Below are 19,236 nucleotides of genomic sequence, written 5' to 3' on the forward strand. Positions count from 1 at the left end.
CATCCCCCCTCTGCAGCCCTGGCCTCTCCCCCAGCTCACACAGGAGCCGCATCCTTGCAGGCACACACACGGCAGCACTGGCTCAGGAGCCCCTGTTTGCATTGCACACAGCAGGCTCAGCACCCCCATGGTGCTGCTGTGGGGACATGGAGCTGAGGGAGCACAAATGCCGTCAGCCCCTGGGGCCAGCAAGGGCTGGGGGACGGCAGGGAAACCACTCAGGGTTGTCATGGCCTCTGAAGTCAGCCAGAAAGTTTGTTCCCATCAGCTGTGAGTTTCCTGTCCCACTGCAGGCATTGTTGCTCAGAGCCAGGGCTGCCTGGCAGCCACCCCCAAACCGCCCTGAGCATTTCCTTGGCTTCACCTTTGCTTTCTTTGCTCTTTCCAAATCCAAATTTCTTCCTATTGCCCATCCCCATCCCCTCCCCTCTAAACACCCATCTCTGTTTGCCCTTCCCTCTCTGGCCCCACTCCTCATTTCAGTTTACGATTTGGTACCATGGGAAGATCCCTTGGGGTGCAGGATCATCCTTCAAGTGCTTCAGGAATTGTCTGCAGGTTCCAGACCCCTCACCAGCCTTGTTGCCCTTCTCTGGACACTCTCCAGATCTTCCATGTCCTTCCTACATTGGGAGGCCCAGAACTGGACACAGCACTCGAGGTGCTGCCCAACCAGTGCTGAGCACAGGGGAACAATCACTGTCCTTGTCCTGCTGGCCACACCATTCCTGATCCAGGCCGGGAGCCATTGGCCTTGTTGGCCACCTGGGCACACTGCTGGCTCATGTCCAGCCTGCTGTCCATCTGTGCCCCCAGGTCCCTTTCTGCCTGGCTGCTGTCCAGCCACTCTGTCCCCAGCCTGTAGCACTGCAGGAGTTGTTGTGGTCAAAGTGCAGGACCTGAAACCTGGTCTTCTTAAACCTCTTGTTGTTGTCTTTGGGCCCTGGATCCAGCCTGTCCAGGTCCCTCTGCAGAGCCCTCCTACCCTACAGCAGATCAACACTCAAACCCAGTTTGGTGTCTTCACAGTTCCATGAGGCCCTGGAGTGTCACAGTCATCTCCATGATTCCATGAGGTGTCTCAGTGTCACAATGTCCCTTTGGTTCCATGACACTGCTTGGTGTCCCAAAGTCCTTTGGATCCTTGGGCCACGCAGTGTCACAATGGAGCTTTGGTTCCATGACCTCTGTGAATGCCACCATGAATTCCTTGCTGCTGCAGTGTCACAATGGAGCCCTGGTTACACAAGATCGTGCAGTGTCAAGAGGACCCTTGGTTCCATGGGGCACCACAGTGTCACAGTTGTTCCCTTAGTTCCCAGAGTCCTTGCAATGGAACAATGGCTCCTTGATTCCATTGGGCCCCAGGCTCTCACAAGGCTCTCCTTGGTTCTGCAGTGGCACAATGGCCCCTTGGTTCCATAAGGCCTTGCAGTGTCACAGTGGCCTCTGTGGTTCCACCAGGACCCAGAGTGTCACCATGGACTCCTTGCTTCCATGTATCCCCACAGTGTCACAGTGGCCCCTTGGCTGTGTGGTGCCATGTCATACAGAGTGTCACTCTGGTCCTCTCAGTTCCACAAGGCCCTGCATTGTCACAATGGCCCCTTGCTGCCCCAGGGCCCTGCAGTGTCACAGCCATCACAGAATCACCCAGGCTGGAAAAGACCTTGGAGAGCATCAAGTGCCACCTGTGACCCAACACCACCTTGTCACCCAGACCATGGCACTCAATGCCACATCAAGTGTTTCCTGAAACACTTCCAGGGATGGTGACGCACTCACTCTGGGCAGCTCATTCCAATGCCGAATCCCAGCTTTGGGATGGGCCCTGGGCCTGGAGCAGGAACAGCTCTGGAGGGCCCCAAGGCCGGGGCTGTTGTGCTGGCCTGGGCAGATGGCATGGCAGGAGGGGCTGCAGAGCTCTCAGGAGCTCAGGGACAGGGGAGCAGGGCACGCAGGGAGCCTCCTTTTGCCTTGGCCAAGCACCTTCCCCATGGCTGGGGCTGAGTCCTCTCGCAGCTGCAGCTGCTGCTGTGCCCTTGGCAGGGGCTGAGGCCGTGGGGCCACTGCCCAGAGCCCCCTGGCCTGAGCAGAGCTGTGGGGCCAGAGCCGGCTGGGCTGTGCTGGGGAGAGGCCCTTGGTGCTGCACAGAGCTCAGGGCAGCTGGCACAGCTTGCAGGGAGCTGGGCTGGCCTGAGAGAGCCTGCCAGAGAAAGCAGCAGTGTCCATGTCAGCCTGGCTGAGCGGGCAGGGGCAGGACTCAGCCCAGGCCTTGTGGGGCAGGGCCAGCGCCTGGGGAAGGCATTGCAAACAGGCAAGTGGCCCAGAGAGGAGGCTGCTCTGTGCCCTTGGTGGCATGCACAGAGCAGGGAGGGGGCCCAGGACATTTGTCACTGCCAGCCTCTGTCCCCAGCCCTTGCCAGCCCTGGCTGCTGAGCCCAGCTTTGGCCTGGGCTGAGTTTGGCTGTGGCCCAGCTCCATCCTCCTGCGGGGCTCAGGGCCTGTTCCCGGCCATGGCCAGCCCTGCCCGGCCTCTGTGCTGGCCCAGAGCCCAGCAGAGCCCGGGGCAGGGCTGTCAGTGCAGGCCCACAGGTGCCACGGGCTGGGCAGGAGCTGGCAGAGGCTGCCCAGCAGGGAGGCAAAGGGGCACAGAGCCCCAGGGCTGCTGTGGGCACCACGGCAGAGAGGCCATTCCCACCCGCAATGCTCCTGTCCTGGGCTGGGCCTGCACAGGGGCTGGGCCACCATGGCTGGGCCAGCGCGGCACAAAGGGGCCATGGAGCCGCTGCCGGGGCTGACAGCAAGGCCAGGCACACACAAGGAATTGCTGAGCATGGCCTGTGCTGGGCAGGGCTGGCTGTGGCAAGGACAGAGCTTTGCTGGCCTTGGTGGCTGCAGGAACACTCAAGAGATCAAAGAGCCTCCATGGCTGTGCTGGAGACCAAGGCTGGAGGAGGGAAAAGCAGGGCTGCTGTGAGATGGGGAGGGGATTGAATTCCAGCAGACACTGATGTGAGGATTAGGAAGGCTTGAAGAGAAGAGAAGCTTCACAAGCCTTAAATGGGGGGTGTTACCAGATGAAAAACCATCTCCACCTGGGGAGCACACACAATGCTTGTTCTTCAAAAACCACTGGCCCATGGAACTGCACAATGCCCATTGTGTGAGAAGGAGAATTGGAAAGCGACCAGCTCCAGTTGATCCAACTTTAAACAATTCACCAGGCAGTCAGGTGTGACTGTGGCATCACCAACCACCAGTACAGAAGACCCCCAGTACAGAAGAACACATCTATGAAGGGGAGAGAAAATATGTTGATGATTTCAGGGAAAGGATTATCCTATGTAAGGTTTTTCTGTGTAACACTGAATAGGTATGTAAAATACAGTCTGTAAGCAGGAACTTTCCTGTACTCAGCATGCACATCTTTGGGAGGAGCTATCCCCCCTTGTGCCTCTGGCTGAATAAAGAATGCTGCTTCTTACTGCTCCCTTGGTGTTAAGCAGTTATTATTTTTTCCGATTTTTAGCATGCGTCACAATAGACCCTCAGTTCCATGAGGCCCCGCAGTGTCACAACGGCCCCTTGCTTCCATGAGACCCTGTAGTGTCATAATGATCTCCTTGGCTCTGCAGCGTTACAATTGGACTCCTGGTTACATGAGACCCCAAAGTGTCACAATGGATCCTTGTTTCCATAAGATCTCACTGTGTCACAATATTCTCATCAGTTCAATCAGGGTCCACAGTGTCCCAATGATCTGCTTGGCCTTGCAGCTTTAAAATGGCCCTTGCTTCCATGACACCCTGCAGTGCCACACTGGCCCTTGGCTATACAAGACCCCACAGTGCCACAATGATCCCCTTGCTTTCACAAGGCCCTGAAGTGTCATAATGGCCCCTTGGTTCCTTGAGGCCCCACAATGTCACAATGGAAACTTGGCTCCCCTGTATCACAAGGGTTCCTTGATTCCATGAGCCCTTGCAATGCCACAATGCTCTCCTTGGTTCCATGAGGACCCTTAGTGGTACAATGGAATTCCATGGCTCCATGAGGCCCCACAGTCTCACAATGTTCTCCTTGGGGCCTCACAGTGTCACAGTGGCCCCTTGATTCCATGAGGAACTCCAGTGTCACAAGGGTCTCCTTGGTTCCACAGGGAGACAATCAACCCTTGGTTCCATGAAGCCCTGCAGTGTCGCAATGGACATTTGCAGGGCTGGAACTCCTCTGATCTGGGGCCAGGCTGAGAGAGCTGCCTCTGATCCCTCAGCCATCCTGGAGGTGCCCTGTGATGGCACTCAAGGCGATCTGTTCCATCACCTCACCAGGCACCCAGGTCAGGCTGACAAGCCTGGAGGTCCCCACATCCTCCTTCCAGCCCTTCATATCATCCCCAGTCAAGTGGACAAGTGGAGAAGATGAATCATTTAATCAAACAGCAAATTGTTAAATTAGGACAGGACGTCAATCTGCCTTGGCCTCAATCCCTTCCTTTAGCCCTTTTACACATCCCAACAAAACCAAGGGCAAAGGAAAGGCTGATTCCTTTTGAGATCCTGTATGGGCAACCTTATGCAATACAGAAGGGAACATCAGCACAAATAGGGGAAGAAACTATAACAGAATACATGGTGGCCCTAGGGAAGCAACTCAGTAATATCAGGAGACGTATAAAGAAGCTGGTGTAGGGGATTGGATGGACCAGTACATAATGCACAGCCTGGAGATTATGTGTATGTGAAGTCTCTCACAGAAAAGACTTTGGAACCACAGTAGGAAGGACCATACCAGGTGCTCCTCACCTCCTTCACTGCCATCAAGATCAGAGAACAAGCAGCACAGATACATCACACTGGAATCAAAAGGGCTTCACAGTCACCATGGAGAATCAAGCAGGTACAAGCTGAAAAGCCGTGGCTCTGATGATCATAGCCATGGCTATGGCAGACATGTGTGCAAGACCTCCTATATACAATGGGACTGGCATTTATATGTGTCAGGGGAAAGCTTCTGACTTTGACTCTCCTAAGTCTCTGGGGCAGGTGTTACAAATATCAAACACAACTGTCTGGACAGGGAAAGATGTCTGGGGATGCAAATTTGCATTTGTTCAGGAAGGATTCCATCAGGGACTTATAAAACCCATTCAAATTGGTACTGAATGTTGCGACACATGCGTCACTAACTGTTCTGAATTCAGGTTTAAAATACAGGGATGTGAAAATAAGGCTTTTAGAATTAAACCATGAAGGAACTGTGCTACATCTATCTGAACACAGAACGTGGGCACAGAGGTTAAAGGCAAGTGGCAGATTATTAACATAGAGCTGTGTGCCACAAGAAACAACTGAGGTTTGTATGTGAAGGAAATGTGAACAATGACCGAGATATCTGCCTGGATACACAACAAAGCATCTGTCTCTTCAGAATCCATTCAGTCAACCAGACAACCTTGCTGGTATATATAGATCAGGGTTGTGTATGCCTCAGAACAGCATGCCCCACCATAATAGTGGATGAGCTCATTATAAAGGAAACACAATCTGATTTGTGCATTTGTAACTTGGTCAAAATTGAGGGGTGCAATTTCTCCTATTGGGCACCTGTTGTATCACATCAGTATATAAAGGCAAACATGACAACTGTGCAGGATGTATTGTCTGTGCCCAGAAGAATGAATCTCACTCTAGTTATAGAGCTACTAAAACAGAGATATTCAGGAAATTCTTAAAGAAATTAGACGTATGGGAACGAAGATCTTGATCACGATACACCATGAGACAGACTATAAGGAGACCATAGAAGGTTGGAGGGAGACACATCTCACCACTGGTGGGATGTATTTTTTGGGTGGTCTCCTACTGCAACAGGGTTTCTACACTGATTGTGCCATCTGATAGTAGTTTTGTTAGTTCTGATGAGTTTAAGTTTTGTTCTTGGTTATGATTTTCTGGAATTTGAAACAGTCACAAAGAATGGCTACAATGCCTATCCTGTTATCGAATCAATTAGGTAAAGACAGTCAGAGAGAATATGATAGGCATCTTAGAAAGCAAAAGAATTTGCATCATTTAGAAGAAAAGGGGGGGAAATGAGATGGGGAACATATATGGTTTTGAAAATTCAAAATTTTAAAAGCGTATAATATGCTTAAGCAAGTGGAGGAGAAATAGAACACATAGCAGAAACAGTAGGTAATGAACCACATTGGAACTTAGGTACCAGGAAAAAAACATGAAGATATATTGCAAAACCTCAGCAAAGCAAGACCTAGCTATTGTACAAACCCAACAAAGCAGAAACCTGTGGCTCCAGAAACCAGCCAGGACCAGCCAGGTGGTTTTGAGTGGGACAAGCTGACCTGAGGGAGAGCCAAACCTCCACTGCAACTGCCCAAAAGCAGAGCTCAAACAGCAATTACTGAGGAAGACACACAGCCTTCATCCCAAAGACCACCAAACACAACCTCCAGGAGGTGTGACAGCTAATTATAATACAAAGCAGGAGAAGGTGGAGATGGGTGGGCAGGGAGGCGTGGGCTTGTGGGATCAATGTGTATTTATACCTGGAACCTGTCTTGACCAGGTACACGTGGTTTGGAGGAAGTATCCCCACCATGTGTCCCAGCTGGCAATGAAAGACTCTCTACAATTTCAGTGTCAAGCCCTGATTCTCGAAATCAGGAAATATCCAGCAGATGTGTTGGCTCTGCAGAGCAAAAATGGCCCTGGTTCCATGGGACCCCAGAGTCACAACTGACTCCTTGCTTCCATGTTACCCCCTCAGTGTCAAAATGGTCCCTTCGCTCCACCAGAACACAAAAGTTTTGCATAAATATTGAGCAAATCCTGCTTAACACACCTGGGAACATCTGTCTGCATTCAAAAGTGAGAATAAAGGTGAGGGTGGCACCAGCAGCTTCCATCTAGAACAAAGACCCAGGGAAAGGACAGGGTCAGAGAATTCAGCTGAAAGACTCAGAATTCTGCTTACAGAGATCATTGCTGGTAACACTGTCCCTTGTAGAAAGGTGACATCATTCCAGACAGCCTGGACTGAGCATGTGGCTCCTGAGTGGGGCTTGTTATTTAGGAAATCTGCTCAGGCTTTTCCATTCTTTCCTCACAAACAGGAAAACTTCTCCTGGGCCTGTGTGCAGGCAGAGCCCTGAGGAGAGCAGGTGGGACATGGTGCAATGGGCTGGGACACCCAGCTGCAGAGCTCAGGGGACAAGGTTCTGCTGCAGGGCACAGGGATGTCAGTCCCAGCTGGGCCATGTCAGACATGGTGAGGCTGGGGGTGAGGAGCAGGTTGTCCAAACAGGGTCAGCCTGCAAGGGGCTCATTCTTCTGTGTGCCCACACCTCCTAAGGAGACATTCAGCATCAAGATCACTTGGGAAACGCTTCTATCAGCTCTTCTCTGAACTGTAATTTGAAACAAAATACTCACTTGATTAAAGAAAAAAAGTGATAAGGCTCACTTTGAAATCTTCTCTTTAACAGAACTCCAAACTGACTCCAATGAGCTGCACAAGCCCTGAAGTAAGACAAAGAGCTCCTGAAGGCTTTCTGTATTTTCATCATCCTCACAGTGGATTTGGGGCTGAGTCCAGGACCCTCAGGCACTGAGAGAAGGTTGAAGAAGCTGCTCAAGGAGTCAGAAGCAAAACTCCAAGTCCCTTGGAGCATCAGTGGCCCCACTGAGGGCAGGGAGTGCCAAAGGCTCCCCAGGGAGTGGTGAGAGCAGATCCTTGAGGCCAGGATTGCAGGAGCCCGAGGCTGTGAGCAGGGAACTGCAATGCTGAGCAAGGCCTGGGCTGGGTGGAGGAAGCAGAAAGGCCAAGGCCTGAGCCCAGGCCTGGCCCAGCAGGGCCTGTCCCTCACAGGTGGCTCGGGGCTGTTGCTGGGGCAGTGGGATGGCAGGGGCAGCAAGGACAAATGTCATCAAGCTGTGTGACACTCCAGATGCTCATGGAACCAAGGGCCAGTGTGACACAGCAGGGCCTGATGGAAACAAGAGGCCATGGTGAGCCTGCAGGGCTGGAACACCCCAGAACACTGAAATGCTGGGGGTGACCAAAGGTTCCTTTACTTGAGTTTGGTGCACAGGAGAATCCCCAATCAGATATTTTCTAGATGTCAAAAATACATAAAATTTTACTTTTAAAGTATAAAAAAATCAAGGAACTTTGGAAAAGGATTTAATACAACATCCTAGTCAACATAAAACACTTACCGTAGCCAGAATTTCATTAAATTTGCCTATTTAATCAAGAAACCTTTAAACACTTAGATTGTTGAGGTGCCCAAAACTGTTCCATATAAAGACCAGTAGAAGGAGAGGAAAGAGAGAGAGACAGAAGGACAGAAGCTCTATAGACAGACACACACATGGCTCCCAGCTCCGAGGGTTCCAGTGTGGGTGAGACACAGACCCCAGGAGAAGGCAGGGTATGGACCATGGGCTGAGCACCTGCTCTGTGTTTTAAGCCCCTGGGCCTTCGTGGGCCTCCCCCAGGTGGGACTTGTGATTGCTGGGGCAATCAGAGCCTGGGTCAGCACCACCCCACTGTGTGACTGATTGACAGCTCATCCCCAGGTGTCTGGGACATTGATCTCATCCAGCCTCTGACAGTGACCATGGTGACACTTTGGAATCTCATGGAACCATTCTGACGCTCTGGTGCCTCATAGAATCAAGGAGAGCTTTATGAAACTCAAGGGCCCCAAGGACCAAGGGTTCATTCTGACCTTGTGAAGCCTGTAGTGTAGAGGAGCCATTGTGACACAGAGAAGGCACGTGGAGCCGTGGGGCCATTGTGACACATCAGGGCACTGTGGAAGCATGAAGCCATTGTGACATTGCAGGACCTCATGGTGTCATTGGGCCATTGTGCCACTACAGAAGCAAGGGGAACATTGTGACCCTGCAGGGCCTCATGGAACCAAGGCATGTTAACTGGAAGGTGCCAGCACAGGCAGGTCAGGCTGCCCTTGGCCTCTTGGGGGCTGCCTCTCCCCTGCCTTCCAAACACTGGGGCTCCAGGCTTTTCTTCCAGGGGAAAAGAACTGTCCTTCTCAAGGTGTCTGTGGTCAAAATTGAGATTCCTCCTCCCAAATTCCATATATCCAAGGATTGGTCCATGACAAAAGCTGTCAGGACAAACAGGTCAGGCTGGCTTTGCCTTCCAGGATTCACCTCTCATCTGCCTTTGAAATGCTGGGGCTCTGTGCTTTCCTTCCAATGGAAAAGAACCATCCTTCTAATCTACACAGAAACGGACAAAATTGGGATTCCACCTGTGAAATTCCTTAAATCCAAGAGTTGCTTTCAGACAAAACCTGCCAGGCCTGTCTAGCCTTGGCCTCTGATGTCTGCCTTTCATCTGTCCCTGAAACATCGGTGTTCTGTGCTTTCCTTCCTATCGAAAAGAACCATCCATGTCCTCCATGTGCCCATGTCTGAAATTGGGATTCCACCTCTAAAATACTGTAGATCCAAGGGTTGCCCCCAGGCAAAATCTGCCAGTACTGTCAAGTCTGGCTGGCCTTGTCCTCCTGTGACTGCCCCTGCACCACTGGGGCTTGATTCTTTCCTTCTATGGAGATCACTGGAACACTGTGGGGACCTCATGATGAAACAGGGGGAAATTAAAATTAAAATTAAAGTGTAAAGATTAAAAATACAGGAGGATGCTTTAACTAGAAGGGGGGTGACATGATTCTATGAATGCTTAATGTTCATTGTCTTTGCAAGAACAGGAGAACAGAGCAAGGCTACAAGATAAGATGGAACAAGAATGCATAAACAGGGTGGAAGAACGAGGCCTCTTCCATATAAGGAGGTTTCCTCAGACCCCTGAGCAAGTGAAAACTGGTATCAAGGTCTGGAAGGTGAGGAAAAGCTAATACACATGTGCAAAGAAGGCAAGGTGAAAAGTTCAACTGAGAAGAAGACTGTTTACTTCATCCCAAGGACCCCCAGATGACCACCAGAGCGACCAACAAGGAGCAGTGTGCAGTCACAAAGAGGCGTGGAGTTAATTATAATACCAAGAGGGGACAGGCAGGGTTAGGAAATGAATATGTATTAGGTGCGTTGTGCAATTCTAACTTGTAGAGAATAGAAAGAGAGGCACAAGTCACCAAAGGTGTGCATGTTTTTGAAGGAGCTATCCCCCATGCACCTCAGTGCTGAATAAATTATTCATACCTACTTTTCAACTTGTACGAGTTGTGGAGTTTTTCTGTGCTTCATTATTGGCGAGCCAGCCAGGAGATCTGTCTGGCTGAGGGAGCACCACCAGGGCAGACACCCTGAGGGGTGCCCCGGGATTTTTTCCTGGAGGGATCCTGAACCTTGGCTCACTCACCGCGGGGACAGACAACGACCTGCTGGCAGTGCGGATAAAACAATATGTAATAAATATTTATACCAGGGCTGCTGGTGAGTCGTACAGAGACGTCTGACACTCAGCACAGTCTCAGTGGGCTTGCAAGCTGCTGGCCAAGGGGGCCAGAGACAGAGGGAGAGGGGTCGATCCCCGGCTGATAACGCCACTGACAGAGGGGTCTCACTGAGCTGATAGAGCAGCCCTCTAGTGACTCTAGGGGTGAGTTGAATGAACCCTTGATTTTGCTGCTGTTTTGTGTGACTGTTAACTCGGGACATGTTGAGTTGTTGAGTGTGTCAGTGAGTGAATGAGTGAGTGTGGAGCTCTATGTGCCTTTCCAGCCTCGGGCGACTGAGGCAGCCGGAGAAAAGCAAAGGAGTGCGGTCAGTGTGAGGTGAGTGCAAGTGAGAAGGGAGGAGTGTTGTGATTGAAGACAGAGTGGCTAGTGTTTGTTTTAAGAGTAGATAGACAAATTGAAGGAGTATCCCCACAACAGTGGTTTGGACTTGATCCCTGGGAATATCTTGATCCAATAAGTCATTGGATAAGAAGAGGGAATGAACGGGTCTGTCTAGGAGGGATATAAGAAACCTCTGCAGGGAGATTGGTAACCTTGGACTGGGAACAACCTGAAGTAGGGATTCTGAGTATTCCAGAGGGGGTGAACAGGATAATTTGTCTTTGTGGGAGATTTAGAGCTGTCAGAGGATCAAGGCATCTGGCGTGGGGTTTATTACAGTGTAGAGATTGTGAAAGACGTTGGTATTGTTGCTCTAATAACCAGCAGGATGTATGCCCCAAGTGTGAATTGCAAAACTATCCTAACCAAGTCAGTGTTGAACCTAAAATTCTGAAGCTAGTGTGTAGAAAGTTACATTGGGTGCCTGCAAATTGGGGTTGTGTGTGGGAAGAAAACTGGGAAAGAACAGTGAAATTGTACGAGGAAAAGTTTAGGTGGAAACAAGACAAGACAAGGAGAAGAGAATGAGAACTGGACAAAGTAAAGAGGCCAGTCCATTAGGCTGTGTTATTGCACATTGGAAAAACGTTGCTGCACACGGAGGCACAGAAACAAGAGAGACCTTATTAGATTCTGCAAGGCCTGGTGGCCTTTATATAAATTGGACAATGGAGTGAAGTGACCACCCAGTGGAACTTTGGATTTTAACACGCTATTACAGCTCATGCTATTTCTTAGGAGGGAAGGGAAGTGGATAGAGGTATCATATGCAGATATGATTTCTCCCTTCAAAATCACCCCGAATGGCAGAGGGACTGTGGGCTCAGGGCTCCATCTGACCCTCTGGTATTGACCCTAGAGAAGGAGGATAAGGCTAAGAGAGGAAAGCTCAAGCAGTGTTGTTCAGTGTGTAGCATAGGGCAAAGATGCACAAAATCTGATAAGGTTTACCAGACTGTGGCCCAGGAACAAGATCTGGCAGACGATTTGCTGAGGTCTCCCCAGAAAAGACAGGAAAGGGATGAGGATGCAGACTCAGAGGATGTTGACCCCCCTCTGATCACACACCAGACTAGACAACAGATGTTGAAGTCTGCAAGTCAAGAGTCTCTCTGAAGAATTCAGGGTGCAGGGATTGAATTAAAACCTTTGGATGGATTCAAGTATATTAAGCCACTCACACATAAAGTAGAGGTGTAAGTTTAAGTTTTAGAATAAGTAAGAATAAGTTTTAAGTGCTTTTAGGTAGTAAAGATCTCAGAGACCAGTGTAGAAGCATGAGTTCTAGTGAGGGTTGAAAAATATAGCCTTAGATACAAGTGTTTCTGTGGAGGCTCCAGGAACATAGTTTTAGACATAATAAAACTATACTAAGAATATTGCTTACATTTTTTAAGATAGAACAAGATGGAACATATATGTAGTTTATACATAGCTGCTGTGCTAAGAAACTAGAACTAGGTTTGAGTTTGTGTCTTTAGCTTGTTGGGAAGTTTGGATATAAGAATCTATGCACTGGGGAGAGACTCACCTTTTGCTTCTTGCCTTTTGATTTTGTTCCTGCCCTCTCACTTCTCTCCTCACGGCCATCATTATAACCCAAAGAAGACAGGAGCTGCCCCAGCAACATCGGCCCTTCAGGACCTTTGGGAGCAGCTTCTGCTTCTGACTGGGACTTTACCTATTTAGGACTCTATACCAAAACTTTAGCATGGACTTGAACGCTTGTGACTCTTTGCCTTTTGAGACTGATGTGCCTTTGCAATAAACAACTTTATAGCAACTATTAGCTGCTTGGCTCTTTAAAGGAAGTAACCACAACTGACAAATGGTGCCCTGAGGAGTGGTGAATAACTGACAATCCTTTAGTTCATTTAAAGCCACGTAGAGCCCAGCTCCTCATTGACATAGTCTGGGGCTGAAACAAAGGTGGAGAGACAAAATATGAGAAATAACACACACAATGACATTTTTTGTGGAAAATATGAAAAAAAAACTAAAACAAGGGAAAAAAGCTCCAAAATGAAACCAACAGGAAGTATCAAAGATGACCTTTATTACAAGTGATTTGCAGAAATTGGCCAGCAGTTTATTGTTTCCAAAACCATCCAGTCATCAGTGTTTGTACTGCAGCCTTGAGCTCCTGGTTCCTCAGGCTGTAGATGAGAGGGTTCAGAGCTGGAGGCACCACTGAGTACAGAACTGACACCACCAGATCCAGGGATGGGGAAGAGATGGAGGGGGGCTTCATGTGAGAAAAAACTGCAGTGCTTAGAAACAGGGAGACCACAGCCAGGTGAGGGAGGCAGGTGGAAAAAGCTTTGTGCCTTCCCTGCTCAGAGGGGATCATCAGCACAGCCCTGAAGATCTGCACATAGGAGAAAACAATGAACACAAAGCAAATGAGTGTTAAACAGGCACTAACTGCAATGAGTCCAAATTCCCTGAGGTTGGAGTGAGAGCAGGAGAGTTTGATGATCTGAGGAATTTCACAGAAGAACTGGCCCAGGGCATTTCCATGGCACAGGGGCAGGGAAAATGTATTGGCTGTGTGCAGCAGAGCATTGAGAAAGCCACTGGCCCAGGCAGCTGCTGCCATGTGGGCACAAGCTCTGCTGCCCAGGAGGGTCCCGTAGTGCAGGGGTTTGCAGATGGACACGTAGCGGTCGTAGCACATGAGGGTCAGGACGGAATACTCTGCTGACATGAAGAACATATAAAAAAAGAGCTGTGCAGCACATCCTTCATAGGAGATGTTCTTGGTATTCCAGAGGGAATTGTGCATGGCTTTGGGGACAGTGGTGCAGATGGAGCCCAGGTCAGTGAGGGCCAGGTTGAGCAGGAAGAAGAACATGGGGGTGTGCAGGTGGTGGCCACAGGCTACGGCACTGATGATGAGGCCGTTGGCCAGGAGGGCAGCCAGGGAGATGGCCAGGAAGAGGCAGAAGTGCAGGAGCTGCAGCTGCCGCGTGTCTGCCAATGGCAGCAGGAGGAAGTGGCTGATGGAGCTGCTGTTGGACATTTCATCATTCTAGGCATTGTGGACTGTTGAAAAAAAAAATGGACAAGCTAAGACAGATTCCTTCTAGTCAATCATGTGCAATTAATTTTGGAAACCTCTCAAAGCTACTACTCTTCCTGTGGGGGAACTTCCGTAAAATTTCATTTTTGAGATCGGACTTTTGCTGCTGATTTGTTACTGCCTTATCTTCAGCAGTGCTCTCAGTCTGAACACTGAGGAGCCCAGAGGGAAGACAGGGCTTTCTGAGCCCCAGTGCAGGCAGTCCTGCTAGTCCCACAGAGCTGCTCCTTGCTTTTCACACCTCCCTCTAACTCAGGGTGATGGCATTTAAATATTCTAGAGAAATAAAGTAGCCTTTTTGAATGATCTAATTTCAAAATAGAGAGAGGGAAACCAAGGGTTGTTCTTGCTCTCTGCTGCCTGGAGTTGTGCTTACTGGGAGCTGTTTCTCTCTATCCACGCCTTGTCCCTGCCAGTGCTGCCAGAGCCCAGCCCAGCCCTGGGGGCTCAGCTCTGCCCTGCACACCCCTCCCAGCACAGGGCACTGCCCAGGGCCATCTCCCTGCCAGCAGGGCCTTAAGGGCAGCTCACACAAACTGAGATGCTGCAAGCCAAGGTGCTGCTGCTGCTGTCTGGAGGCACAGGAGGGTGAGGAGGCACTTTGTGAGGGAGATGGGAGGCAGATGTGCTGATGCCCAGGGGGACAGTGCAGGAGTGTCAGTGACACAGACACACCTGACAGCCCCTTTGCCTTGCCTTGAGGAGAAAGCTGAGAGCAGCCCTGGCCATGCAGCACCATCTCCACAGCAGGAGGGATCTGCCCTGATGGGGGTGGCTCCTTGCACCTCCAACTTCTCCCCACAGCCCATGGGGAGCTGCCAGACAGGCTGAGAGCTGTCCCTGGCAGGTGGCACAAGAGCCCTGAGGGCTCTGCAGGAGCTGCTCTGCAGGACAGCCCTGGGCAGCCCTGGCTGCAGCCCCAGCTTCAGCCCCTGCAGCCGTCCCTGGCAGCAGGAGCCGTCCTGCCCTGTCCCTTTGACGGTGCCCAGGGCAGCCCCCTCTGCAGCACATCCTCATCCTCACTCACCGTGTCCAGGGCTGTGAAGATGTTTCCCCAAGTGCAGTCTCAGCTCAATGTCTTCCCAGTCCTGATTGCCTTGAGCCTGTCTGTGCCTGGCTCCTGTGCCCTCAGTGCCTGCAGGCAGTGCCCTCAGCCCTGCTGGGCTGGCAGAGGAGCTGCTCCTCAGCAGAAATGTCTTTTTGAAGCTTCTCTTGGTTCACCTTGGGAGCTGCCTCTGTGCCAGGAGCCCAGCCCAGCTCAGCAGCACAGACACAGCACAAGGACTTTAATGAATCTCTTGGTTCATTAAATGTTTACATCATAATCATTCCCTGAGAGAGTGTTCCAAAACCTTCTCAAGAACTCAAATTAAAATGCTGTAGTTTCTTGAAGTTTTAATGGGTCCCAATGAGGGACACAACTGAGAAAATGTCCCCAGGTTCCAGTTAGAGCAGGAAATTCGAGGCAGAGATGACAGGTGAGGACAAAGAAATGTCAAGTCTTTCCCTTTTGACAGCAATTCTTTTAGTAGTTTATAGTAGTAGTTTATAGAATCATGCCCCCAATTATCTACTTTAATTAGTCCCTTGAGAGCTTTGTATTAACACTCAGTGGGGCTCATTAATACTTTGAGACTCTTAAGGTTTGGGTTTGGCTTTTGCCTTGGAGTCTCTGAGAGCTTCGTGCAATCATGGTCTCCAATTATCTGCTTTAATTAGTCCCTTGAGAACCTTTGTCAGTAACAACACTCAGTGGGGCTCATTAATGCTTCAAGGTACTCAGTTTTTTTAAGGTACATGGAGTTTCCCTTTTGACACCAACTCTTTCAGTAGTTTATGCAATCATGGCTCCAATTATCTGCTTTATTGAGTCCCTTGAGAGCTTTGTATTGACACTCAGTGGGGCTCATTAATACTTTGAGATACTCAAGATTTTAGTTCTTTAGTGACACGGCTCTTCATTCTTTTTCCTCAGTCTCATTTGGGTTAGGAACAATAATTCTGTTGCCCACAGAGCTGATGCCTTTTTAATTCCAGAATAATGTCCCCAAGGTCCTTTGCTGTTCAGCTCTACTGTGCTGTCTGTGGCTGACAAGGCTTGGTGGGGTCCTTTCCCCTCTGGCTGGAGAGGTGCCAGGTCCCAGTCCCTGAGGGCACCCAGGCTCCTGGCTGGAATTCGTGTGGAATTCCACATCCTCAGTGTCACATCAGCCTTCACATGGAGCCCCGTGGATCATTTTCCAAAGAGCTGTTGGGGCAAACAGGGAGATTTGGTCTGGCAGGATCTGTAAAACAATATCCCATAACATCCACTTGTTCTGGCACAGAACACTTGGCTGCAGGGACACATTCCCATTGTTCTCAGCCAGGTTTCAGGAGTCAAACAGTGTTGTCTTTGCCCAGAGCTGTTCCTTCAGCTGGCCTGGGAGGGCCATTGGGCCTCTGCACCCACACTCTGGCTCCATTATTAGGACTGGTGCATCCAAACCCTTTATCTCCATCAACAGCAGTGATTTGAGCTGGATGTCCTTTTCTCACAGATGTTTTAAAAACTGTATTTAAAAAATATCAACAATTGTGCTACTCTTCCACAATTGAATATGGGGTTGAATAATCCAATTGTTCACTTCTGTTTAGCAGAATTACTTTAATTTCTCTTTAATAATCTGCACCAATTCCTCCTTCCATGACATGAACAATTTCAAGGCCAAGACTGAGTGAGCAATCATCAAACTGAGAGGAATGTTGAATTTGTCTACAAATGAGTTGTGGATCAGCCTGTAGATAAGGCTAGCACTGAGAGATAAAAGAAACAATGGGATGGATTCCACTGATTGATGAATGGAAAGAGATATTTGCCTTTACAAACAAACTGTAAGGCTGCTGATAAACGAAATTGGATATCGAAAGATGAAAGAAGCAACGGGGGGAAAACTATGAATTCTATAAGAATTAAAAATTAAAAGGGAGGGTTATACATTAGAGAGGAATTTCAGGTATCAGGCTTTCCGGGAAGTCTGTGCCTCTCAAGTACCTCAGCCAATGGGGAAAGAGAGAGGGAAATGGGGCCGGGAAAATAGGATAAAAAGGAGGCTGCGTCCTCCAAAAATGTGAGAGATCCCAGGGGAATGTCCCATGGCCTCTCCCTTTATTCGAATAAAGCAAAAAGGACTCCTCTGTCTCCTTTTTGGACATAAACCTCTGGTGTTTGTGGATTAATTTTCCTGACAAAACCAAAGTGTCCTGGAGGAATCTGAATCACTGTTCCAGTATTGATAACTCTCACTTGCTTCTGATTTATCCTAATTAATTCCTATGCATGAAGGCCCAGCCCTGCAGCCTCTGGGGTGGCCCTGTCAGGGGCCATCACACCCGGAATAATTTCCCAGGCAGTCACAGTGTCACTGTCCTTGGCTGTATTTGCAAACTGGGTGCAGCCATGCACATCCAGGGGGTTCCCATTTCCCAGTGGGGCCATTGTTAAGGGTAGGGAGCACATCTGGGAGATGGTTTCTCTATCGGGACAGGTTCCCATCTTCTCGTTTGTTCAACTGCTCTTTTAACAACCCCTTCATCTGTTCAATGAATGATGCAGCTTATGGGTAGTCTGGTATATGAGAAACCCAGCAGTCTTAATCACTGTATTTTTCACAGAAATAAAGCATTCCACATCCTAGTGTCAGCAAACCCTGTAAAAACTGCCAATTTCATCCTTTCCTCTTTCATTCATTGTATAAAATCTCACAGTTTACCAGTGATATTCGTGTCCTGGCCAATCATTTTCAGTAGGGTATTTAGTGTTACATCCCTGAGCAGTCAAAGCTAAAAAATTACTATTTGGAGCATTATTTTACAATGTCATTATATATATGTGAAAGTATATACATAAATTTTATATTATATTATATATATATAATTATTTATTATATTATTACTCTTTCTTTTGCACAAATGAATCCAAGTTAAGATTAAAAACCTTTTTTGTTGCTACATGCAGGAGCATTTTGACAGCAATTGTTCCCTCTGTTGGTGCTTTTTCTGGGATGCTGTTAACAAAATTCATCCTCATCTTTCCAAACTCATGAGTTCTTTTCATTTTTCCATATTTTAATACATCCAGGGGTTCAGCTTCTTTCAGCTGCCTTCCCCATTGCTCACACAGTGCTCCAACCTCAGCCCACTGCAGAGCCAGCAAACTCTAGGGAAGGTTTTCCCTATACCTGGGAATTCCAGACAAGACTGATTCCTTACATTTACATTTAAAAGTAACATTTTGTGGTGATCTGGCCAGACTACACCAGCTTTGTTTTAGCAGTGGGCAGGGGCAGCAGCAGAGACACAGGCACAAGTTCAGCAATCAGTGTCATTTACTGCAGTTCAAAGCAGCAAAGAATCACAAAAGGAGAAGCTCAGCAATGCAGCCAACCATCAGCACCAAAGATTGCCTGCAGGGATTAAGAGACAGCACCAGTCACCCTCAGACTTTGCCATCAGCCAGGTGCACACATCAGCTGGGGAAGCTGTCACAGCCAAGGACTGCAGAGCCACTCCTGGACACTGGGAATTCCTGCAGGTGCCTCCAGCCACAGGTGAGGCTTCCAACCCCGCTGTGAGAGGGCCCAGCTCTGACAGTGCTGAATAAACAAACTGACAGCACTTCTAGTGCAGGAACAGCTGCTTTCATTCTCCTCTTGGGCTCCTCCCAAAGCCTGGCCAGGGCTCAAGGAGGAACCAAGGGAGCTGACTTTGACCATACAGCCCCAAACAAGGCCAGATGTCAGATTTCATGGCCTTGTCTGGTTTCTAAATGCACAAAGGTCAATCCATGTTTCACTCGTGAGTGGATACATCTATCACAGCACTAATGACCATGTATATTTGCTAATACAAGGATAACCTTTGGTTGGAAGGTTCATCCAGAGGTCACCTTTGGCCCAGGGCCTGTTGTCCAGGCCTTGGCACTTCAGGGACTGGGTTTAGTGCTGGGCTTGACAGTGCTGGCTGAACAGCTGGACTCCATGTGCTCAGAGGTCTTTTCCAACACAAAGGATTCTATAATTCCAGGATTCCATCTGCTGCATTCAGTTAGGTCCATGTTGGCAGCATTACTTTGGTCAAAAGTTCCCTCTTGGTCAGCTCTTGTGGCCTAAGGCTTCAGCTCCTTTAGCTCCTGGTGCTGAGCTGCTCATGCTGAACGAGATGGCTCAGGGAGAAGAATACAGTTCATCCAATTCCTTCTGGGACACTGAGAGGGGAGGCTGTGGAAACAGGAGCATTGTTTGCTGTGCTCTCC

At 49.2% G+C, this 19,236-nt stretch overlaps 1 protein-coding gene across 1 annotated transcript; it reads right to left on the bottom strand.

The window, feature by feature from the left end:
* Positions 1-12,950: 12,950 nt before the first annotated feature.
* Positions 12,951-13,891, bottom strand: LOC148217339 (olfactory receptor 14J1-like). The gene has a single exon (XM_088158689.1). The coding sequence runs from the start codon at positions 13,881-13,883 to the stop codon at positions 12,951-12,953; it is 933 nt and encodes a 310-aa protein (XP_088014815.1). The 5' UTR covers positions 13,884-13,891.
* Positions 13,892-19,236: the final 5,345 nt, after the last annotated feature.

This window comes from Sturnus vulgaris, unplaced genomic scaffold (assembly GCF_052056855.1).
Source record: "Sturnus vulgaris isolate bStuVul1 unplaced genomic scaffold, bStuVul1.hap1 Scaffold_85, whole genome shotgun sequence".
NCBI classification, from domain to species: Eukaryota; Metazoa; Chordata; class Aves; order Passeriformes; family Sturnidae; genus Sturnus; species Sturnus vulgaris.